Consider the following 9632-nt stretch of genomic DNA (forward strand, 5'->3'; position numbering starts at 1 on the left):
CTATGGAAGTGCAAGAAGCCCAGACATGGCAGTTTGCAGGCAAGTGACAGGGACATTGGGCAGGTATTTGATGGAGCTAAGAGAAAGGTACACCGAGATGGAACACTTGCTAGTGAAAACTGCAATTGTTTCTTCCTATCATAGGGGACAGGAGGAAATGCTTATATCAGGTATGCAGGTGCTATGGAGTTTATGATATGGGATTTTGATCGAAGTGTCTGTAGGACGCTCTACTTGCCAGGGTATGTATGCTACAACATGTCCATTGAGAGCTATTGCAAGTGAGTGCAGCTCAAGTCTTATGAATGTCGGAGTGCTCTCAACGGGGTTCTTTTACCCAAGGGCCACCGATATCTGGGATTCTTCTCATTGGCCGACCAATGGCGATGGATCTTGCCGAGAAAGACTACTTTAAAGTGCATGGAGCCAAACATGCAAAGCAGTTGACTATGTGACCAGTGATTATCAAGGGTCAATGTGGGAGTTTGGGGCGGCCAGCTAAAGGTATGAAGTGGAGTGTAATGGAATTTGCCTATTCAATTTGAGAGTAGCGGAATTTAATGAGAGTACTTTCAAGAAATGATTTTGTGAGCATAGCGGGTTGACATAATTGAAGATAGCAACATAATCATAGCAATTAGTTAACTTGGCATAGACAATACTTTTGCAAGAGAGAGAATTTAGAGAACATGACAACAGTTGAGGACCGGATTTATGTGGAGCCGGTCCCCCCTCCAATAGGCATTTGTACTATGATTTCTCCCATAAAGAGAGACTTGTTACAATACATTCTTTGTGTTCCTTGTGACCTAGGTGAAGCAATGAAGATGGAAAGCTTCATGCATCACCATCATAGCATAACCTAAACTTGAAGAAAGCTTTAACAATACCAAGCCTCAGTCCCAAGACCTCAAACACCTTCGAAGGTGGAGAGAGCTAGCAGGGAATGAGGGTAGGGAAGAGGAAGAAGAAACATTTCATACGAGAAAGAGCTAGTTCCTCACTTATCATAACTCTTGTGCTAGCATACATAATAGCATAGTAATGAAGAAGAAATAGATGGCAAGCTCAAGCATTGAAGCATGGCTCTTGGATGGATTTGCACTCCATAGCCAAGAGTGTTGGTGTAGGCTCTCAACCTCTACTTGCTTGGAAAAAGAGAGGGAGCTCTTGCACTTTGCATAGTACACAATGAGAGTGTTTGTGAGTGTGTGTGGGTGAGTATACCCCCTAAGCACCCCCCTAGCTTGCTTGGGTCGACCCCCCTTGTAGCTCATGCTTGAAGCTCATTGGACCCCTCCAGGCCTAGCCAATCACAAGCAGGAGCCATTACAAGCAACAGGGATAGCCTTGGGACAAGTGTCCCCCTTTCCCCTTTGAGAGAGAGGACTTGATAAATGCAAAATCAATTAATTAAATATCCTTTATTATCATTGGACCCCTTGGGTGGCCAACCAATAGGTTTCAGTGTCCTTACTGCCCCTTTGACAAGTGTCCTTGCTGCCTCTTCAAGTTGCGGCTTCCCTTGTGTGTGTGTGTGTGTGTGTGTGTGTTCTCTCTCATCCCCCCCCCCCCTTGTAGGCTCGCCCCCCTCCTTGTAGGGATCTTTTTGACTTTGGATGAGCAAGCCCCTTAGTCAACAAGCATGACTAAGCACTTGAAGTAGGGGGTGTTCCCACAAGCATCTCAGGCAAGCTTCTCAAGGCACCTCAAGCACCTTAATCATGCACCAAGTCAAGCACCTCAAGGATGGAGCCAGTCAAGCATCTCAAGCATCTTAATCAAGCACCTCAAGCACGACAAGCACCTCGAGTTTGGGCCGGGTTCCCACCTCAAGCTCAGCCCTAGCTTACCTAAGGTCAAAGGACTTTTACACACATTATTGGAGGTCTTCAATGAAGCTAACCCTAAGGTCTTATGCTCCATTGGTTAGCCTGCTCTTGATAAACCATCTCCCATTTGGGCCCCTTTACTATTGGCCCCGTGTTGAGATAGATCTATAAGCACATATCTATATCTTAACACTTGTTCCCGTTTATTCTCCCACATTAAGTGATCAATTTAATATGAGAAAATCATTTGGGTTGGTTAGATATTAGATTTTATGCATTACCTCTCTCTTGAAATCATAGTCGTCCTCGACTATGAGGTAGAAGAGATAAAGCCTTAGTCATTAGTCAATTGTACTTAGCGGGTAGAGGATCCCTTTTTTACCCTACGACATCTTTCCAAGATGGATGACTAATCCATTTGGTGCTTGGGAGACATAGCTGCCGCAAGCATGTCTGCTCTTTAGTCCATTTCATTTTCCCAAAGTAGAATGACAAATTCTACTTGGTGTTTGAGAGACGTCGTCATCACAAACATGATTCTAAGCATGCATACTAGTTAAATTTGTGCACAATTAAAAAGAGGACTAGTCTTATAAGACAAAAACATGAGTCATTTAAAAGAAATTTGTACATTTGCTTACTCTAATGTAGCATTGTAAGCATTGACAAGGTTCATACTATCCTTAAGTTGTACTCCTTGCATCCATCTAGCATCTTCAAAAGGATAATTTTTGAACTTAATAAGATACCGTCGGATTATCTTACCATGTCGTAGTACCTTGTCTTCATGCCGAAGGACAGCTTCGGGTTGTAGCACCTCTTCTTGGTCTTCAACTTCGGGAGGGTCTTCAATAATTGGTTCAGTTGGTGGCTCTCCTTTGTAGGGCTTAAGTAGGCTTACATGAAAGGCATTGTGTATAAGCCAATGGTTGGGCAACTTGAGTTGATAAGCCGTCTCATTGATGGGCTTCAAGATTTGGAAAGGACCATAGTATCTTTTTGCTAGTTTAGCATAATACTTTTGATGGCCCGTAGGATTTTTGCCCGTCGTTTGCCTTAATCGAGCCTTAGGAAACTTGAGTAAGACCCAATCATTTTCTTTGAACATTAAGGCTCTTCTGTGCTTATCAGCAACAACTTTTTGCCTTTGTTGAGAGATGGCTATAGCCTCCCTAATCTTTTGAAAAGATTCTTGTAGGTCACGGCTATACTCATCAGCGGCGAAGATCTTCCCATGTACTTTGAGTAGCAAGGGACTTTTAGGTCTTCCCTCTATGATCTCGAAAGGTGCTTTCCCCGTAGAAGTGTGGACAGTATTATTGTAGGCATACTCTACTAGAGGTAAATACAATTCCCATTGTGAGCGTTGATCTACTTCGGTAACATAAGTCTTGAGTAGATCGAGTATCGTAAGATTGGCTATCTCACTTTGGCCATCCGTTTGTGGGTGATAGGCCGAAGAGAAATTCAATCTTGTTCCTAGATTTTCAAAGAGTCCTTTCCAGAAATTACTGGTCATTCTAGGATCTCTATCTGACACGATGGATGTGGGTAATCCATGGTGCTTGAAAATCTGAGATATGAAGAGAGTTGCCATTTGATGTGCCTTAATAGTCTTTTTGACAGGAATAAAATGTGCTTGCTTGCTAAACCTGTCGACTATTGTCCATATTCATGTATTCCCATGGATAGACTTGGGTAATCCAAAGATGAAATCCATGGATATACTCTCCCATGGTGAATTTGGAATAGGCAATGGCTGGAGTAATCCAGGTTGCTTCCCTCTATCATACTTGGTCTTTTGGCATACTACACATTTTGAAACATACGCTTGTATGTCTACTTTCATGGTAGGCCAATAGAAATACGTCTCTACTCTCCTCGGAGAGTAGGTTGAATACCTCTATGCCCTGCATATGGAGGAGCATGGGATTCATACATAACCTTCTCACGAAGGGAATGGGTAACACATAGCCTATTGCCGTGGAGAAGATAACCTCCTGCAAGGTGAATGGTTTCTTTTTCCCCAAAGAAGGGCTGACATTATGTCTCTCTAAAATCAGGGTCAGTAGCATACTCATCTATCATAGGAGGATAGATCATTGTGAGAAGCTATAGACACCGCATTAACTTTTGGTCGTCGTTGAAAGTGCATCTGGGGAACTTGATTGTGCTACCCAAGTATTGTGCTTACCAGCTATGTGAGCAATATGGAAATTAAATTGCGAAAGAAAATTTGCCCACCTCATTTGTTTGTCGGAAAGCTTGGTTTGCGTCATGAAATACTTGAGACTTTGGTGGTCGGTTCGTAGGGTAAATGGAGTCCCCAATAGGTAGTGCTTCCATGTGTATAGGGCATGTAGAACAGCTAAAAGCTCTTTCTCATAAATGCCCAAGACTGGTTCATCACTATTGAGCCTTCGGCTCTCATATGCTATGGCATGCCCTTCTTGAAGCAAAACCGCTCCAAGGCAATCACCACAAGCATCACATTGGACCTCAAATGGCTTTGAGAGATCCGGAAGCACGAGGACTGGTTGGGAAGTAAGCTTCTCTTTGAGTTTTTCAAAAGCATTTTGCTCCTTAGCAGTCCATACAAACTTAACGTTCTTCTTTGTTAAGTCGTGTAGTGGTCCTGCTACTTGAGAGAATTTTGCTATGACGCGTCTATAGTATGCACACATATCAATAAAGCTTCTTAGCTCATGTAGATTCCTTGGGTTAGGCCATGATTTTATTACCTCTAACTTTGATGGATCCATACTTTGATGGATCCCTACAAGGCTGCATCTTAAAAATGGGTCTTCATAAAAGACAATGTTGCTCTCGTCTTCATCCTTTTTGTCTTCTACTATGTGAGATGATCCTCTGTCAGGTCTCTTGCCTTTGTTGTTTCTGCCGTTGCTTCTACTGCTACTGCTTTCTCCACTGTTACTGCCTCCATTTGAGTAGCATCGAGAAGGAGGGTGTCCCTTCCTACCACATTTGTTGCAAGGTTTGTTTGTGTAGCAGTCTTTTGCTACGTGTCCCATTCTTCCACATTCATAACACTTTCTTCCATTTGTCGATGTTGATGGCGAATGCCTTCCCTTTGAGGATGTTGCAATAAAAACTCCTCCTGATGAGGTTAGTGAACCTCTTTGCTTTCTTTCTTCTGCTTGGATTGAGTTGATGACATCTTGGAGTGGTGGTGCTGGTTCTTTTTCTTCAAGAATTGTGACTAAGTGGTCATAAGAAGGTGGAAGTGCACTTAATAGTATGGCCACTTTGTCATCTTCTGGTACTTCAACCTGGATGTAAGTGAGCTGCGTGACAATGCTCTTAAGCTTATTTATTAGGCTAGCAATGTCCTCCCCTTCAATCATAGTAATTTTGTAAAGCTGTCTTTTAAGACTAACTTTGCTTCTTTTGGCCCTGGCTCCAAAATTACTTTCTAGGACATGCCAGGCATCATGTGCATGTGTACATTCATCTATGAAGTGCACATAATTGTCATGCAAGGAGGTGATGATGATTCCTAATGCTTGTTCGTCTTTGGCCAAATTCTGTGCACTTACTATGAGTGTAGATGCCCTAGTCTCGCCCTAGTGTGCACTCCATCGGGTTCGGCTTGTTGCTCTAAGGCAGTGCTGATGACAGACCACAAGCATTTTTTTATAAGGTAACCTCTTAATTTCGTTTGCCAGGTGTGAAACCCTTCCCCATTGAATTTTTCTATTCCCTTGTCCCCCATTTGTGCTAATAGAGGGGTCTTAGCTTAGGAGACTCTCCTAGCCAGTGTCTTCCTCTTTACACGGTGCACCAATAAAGACAAGAGATATTTATTTGCAAGTTATTGTGCTTGGCTGCAAGATTTCAATTTTAATGTCTTCTTAATAAAACTCTCTTAATGTGAAGTACCTCTTCACTCGAGGTGAAGTCACCCTTCACAGCCTTGAGTTCTTTGATGATTGGAATGAGCCTTTGAAGTTGGCTTTGGATACCTTTGGACGCTTTGAAAGCTTTGATTTATTTGCCTTGGAGAAGCCCTGAAGCTTGGCAGAGTGCTTTGCTGCAGCTTGGTGGGAGCAAGCCCTTAAAACAATATCATGCTTTAGATTTATCATATTTGAGTATCCTAGTAAGGATGTAACAATATCATGCTTTAGATTTATCATATTTGAGTATCCTAGTAAGGATGTCAAAATACCCATCCCTCATGGTCTCAGACCCAAGACCTCACACCACCTCAAAGATGGTGAGAGCTAGCGGGTATGATAGTAGATTGAGAAAAGAAGGAGTATTCTTACGAGAATATGTACATATCCTCACATAAACACTCATATTAGCATAGCTTAGCTTAGTAATTAGCATGGTAAAGGAGATGAGCAATGCAATGAAGCTCGGCTCTTGGTTGGATTTGCATCACAAAACCAAGAGTTGTTGGTGTAGGCCTTCCTTCTCACAAGCTTGGAGTAGGTGATAAGCTTTCCATTAAAGCTTGAGAAGGAGAGAGAGTCTTCTTTACTTCACACATGAGCTAGTGTGATGTGTAGGTGATAATGCCTTTGAAAAATCAGCCCCCCTCTCTCTCTCTTGGTCGACCCCTCTTGCTATTTGCTCTTGCTAGCATCCTATTGGACCTCCCCAGGCTTAGCCAATGGTAATTAAGCAGCATAACTGATAGCCTTCTGACATGTGTCCCCCTTTCCCCTTTTGTGAGAGCTTTAGGTAATTATTTAATTCAACTAAACTCTCATTGGACCCCTTTGGCTCCCGACCAATAGAATCAGGCAAGCCATTGGGCTGCTGAATATTCATTGGTCCTCTTGGGAGACTGTCCAATAGTCTTCTAGAGAGATTAATTCTTATTGGTTCTTTTATTAAGTGTTTAATATTAATTAAACTAGATTTACTCTAGCCTAATTCTCATTGGTCCACCTCCAAGGCCATCCAATAGGAATTGGGTGCACCTTGTGGGCATCTGGCTAGGGAGCTGACATGTGTCCCTCATTCCCTTTGTGTAAAGGGAGCTTGTGTGTGTGTGTGTGTGTGTGTGTGTGTGTGTGAGTTTCTCTCTCATCCCCTACTTGCAAGGCTCGCCCCCTCCTATGTAGGTATCCACAAAGACTTTTTGTGACACACACTAAGCATCCAATTTCCCTGGTGTTTGGCCTTTGGACACAACCTTTGAATTTTGGAACCTTAGCATGTTGGAACCTTAGCATTTTGGAAGTCTTAATGGTTGAACCTTAGGGTCTTTTAAGTCCATTGTTGCACATTGCTCATTTGCAGATGGCCCCCCCTTTGGATCCCTACTGGTGCTAGCTTAATCAATATTCTAGCCTTTTCTCCCTGGCACTTCCCCATATTAAATGATCAGTTTAACATGAGAAAATCATTTAGGAGAATTAGATATTGATTATTATGACAAAAACCTAAAATTGTATTGAGGCTAAGTGAGGGATGAAGAATCCCGACTCACCTTATTATTCAGAGGAGGAAGGTAGGGGGCAACCCTATATTTTTATGTCAAAAGTAGTACAACAACAATCCAGCCTGAATCAAAGAAAATATGAAACCCTATCTATACACGTACCCTTCTTCGGGTTGCCACTAGCTCTAAAAGCAAGCTTATTTCCATTCTTATATTACCATACCCTCAACTTGCTCATTAGTGGCTCCTCAAACGCATTGAGGTTATCTAGCTTGAGGATCACTTCTTGATAATGATAAATATGGAGAAGCACTCATCCCAAGCTTGCCAATTTATGTCATATTTATTGGTAAGAAGTGTAGACATGTAGTAGTGTTAGTGTGTATACGCGCTTCACCAGGGGCACTTTTCTCCCACTGGGTTTTTCCCCCTGGACATCCGGTGTGAAGGACACCTTATCTCTTAGGGTTTCATATAAGCTTTGTAGCTCTGAGTTTGTATATACTCTATTATTCCAATACAGAGAGACAGACTACAGAGATCTCGTACACAAGCTCTGTGTCTTCTCCTTCTCCATCTTCTTCCTACTCTGAGTTGTTGTCTTCCTTCTGTTTCCTGTTTCATCATCTTCAACAAGAAGGACCTCCTTTTGGAACACAACTTGGACTCACATCCAGGTTGTAGGTTTTTTTGTTCGAATTTAGTAACATCCGCCACTTGTAGGCCTTGTCTTTAAGTTCTAAACTCGTTTCCAGAGAGCGGAATACATCTAGAGTTGCACAGAGACGATGGTAGTGCAAAAACGTATTCGTCACATCTTTATATCCTCTCCTTGTCTTCACCTCTATACACTGGCGGCTTTTAAGTCCTTCATCCATGATGAAGTTTTGTGGTTCTCGTGCCCTACCAGAAGAGACTCAAACGGTGGTGGTCTGCCATTAGTCCCTTGATTGGCCACAATGGGTTTTTGTGAGACCGATCCTTGGCAATCTGTATTATGAAATTGTTAACTAGATCCAGGAGCGTAGTTAAGTTGGCATCGATGGAGGAGAGCTTTCAATTCGTGGATATCAAAACGAACCCGCGATCGTCATGTAGTCCAACCCGCATATCCTCCATGGACACATCCATCCCGCAGCTGGAGCGGTCTCAAAATCAAATCAATGACTTGTCAAAAGCGATTGATCCGATGACATCTCATCGTACATGCGAAGCCATGGTTCCTGTCGTCCGTTCTCTACTACCATCGAAAGGCCGTGAGGGCTTCTTGGGTGACGACTAACACTCCTCCCTAGCTTTATATCTCTTGGGTTAGGGAGAGCCCCCGTGCCTCGTCCATGTGAGGCTGTGGCCACTTGCTAGGACCTTTGTTCACACACAAAATGTTGTAATTTAATCATGACAGAACTAGAACAGCACTGTGCGACTGAACAAAACACAAGTCGCGAGTTTTGGGACTCAATTACAATCCATTTTGGAGAATCAAGCATAGTACAATCCATTTTCTTCACAGTAGTCGAGCTTTTGAAACAGGCTCAAGGTTGCATATCTATTGGACAGCATTGGTGCCACTTAGCTGCCATGTTTCTAACAGCATCGGTGCTACTTATCAGGCATCCTCTTGCGATGCAGTGTAGAATGTCCCTTTTTGTTGTTTCGATCATCCCTTCAACCCTTTCCTTCTCCCTTTCAGAGCTTCACCTACCGAAGAAGACTCCCTCGCCTTTAGCTTAGTTATTGGAAGGATCAAAGATCGAGGGAGTGGCCGCTGATGACTTTTGTATGAAGGACACAAAATAAGACATAGCTTCAACCTCATGACCTGCACATTGGTGCCTATTCTCAGGGTAGATTCGTTCCTGTTTGTGTGTGACACTTTTGATTGCCTCTTTTGACTCGTGCGTATAGAGAATAGAGGGCCTATGTTATGGATTGGCTTCTGCACAAACAGATGGCCTGATACTAAGCTACCAAAAGTGAGCTTATCTCTTACAGCTCGTAGACTATGGCGGCTGAGAGAGAGTAAGCAGCAAGCTGCCAAAAGGGAAGTGCTTATTACAAGGCCAAAAAAAGCGCACAGTCGAGAGCTCCGTTGGCATCGTGTGAATAGCGTAGAAACCTTCAAGGATGGGTGCTCAGATAGTGTGCTATTCCGGGAGCTGTGCTTGTAAATAGAAGTAAGTAGAAAAGTTTGACGGAGAGCCAATGATCTGAGAGGGCAAGGCGCGAGAGGCGGGGCGGGCCGAGAGCTTTGCGTGGCATCACGAACAAATGCTTAGATAGTGTAAACACGGGCTTGCAAAGAATAGCAGAAGCAATTATCCCAGAAGGCAAGGCGCGAGGCGGGGCAGGTATAAAAGCCATGCGGGCACTCTGGGGAACCC

The 9632-nt window shown here is 43.3% G+C and overlaps 1 protein-coding gene across 1 annotated transcript; it reads right to left on the bottom strand.

The window, feature by feature from the left end:
- Positions 1-5197, bottom strand: LOC147440485 (uncharacterized). Its single transcript, XM_086483305.1, has 2 exons — positions 4574-5197; positions 1-135 (listed from the first exon to the last, which is right to left on the bottom strand). Exons 1-2 carry the CDS (start codon positions 5195-5197, stop codon positions 1-3), a joined length of 759 nt encoding a protein of 252 aa, XP_086339431.1.
- Between the last annotated feature and the right edge of the window lie 4435 nt (positions 5198-9632).

This window comes from Adiantum capillus-veneris, chromosome 15, assembly GCF_014529385.1.
Source record: "Adiantum capillus-veneris isolate H3 chromosome 15, ASM1452938v2, whole genome shotgun sequence".
Lineage (NCBI taxonomy): Eukaryota > Viridiplantae > Streptophyta > Polypodiopsida > Polypodiales > Pteridaceae > Adiantum > Adiantum capillus-veneris.

Coding starts and splice junctions, on each gene's coding strand:
- LOC147440485 (XM_086483305.1), bottom strand. CDS start 5,197: ATGATTGAAGGGGAGGACATTGCTAGCCTAATAAATAAGCTTAAGAGC. Junction 136..4,573: donor TGGATCCATCAAAGTTAGAG/GTAATAAAATCA, acceptor CCCCTATGATAG/GAAGAAACAATTGCAGTTTT.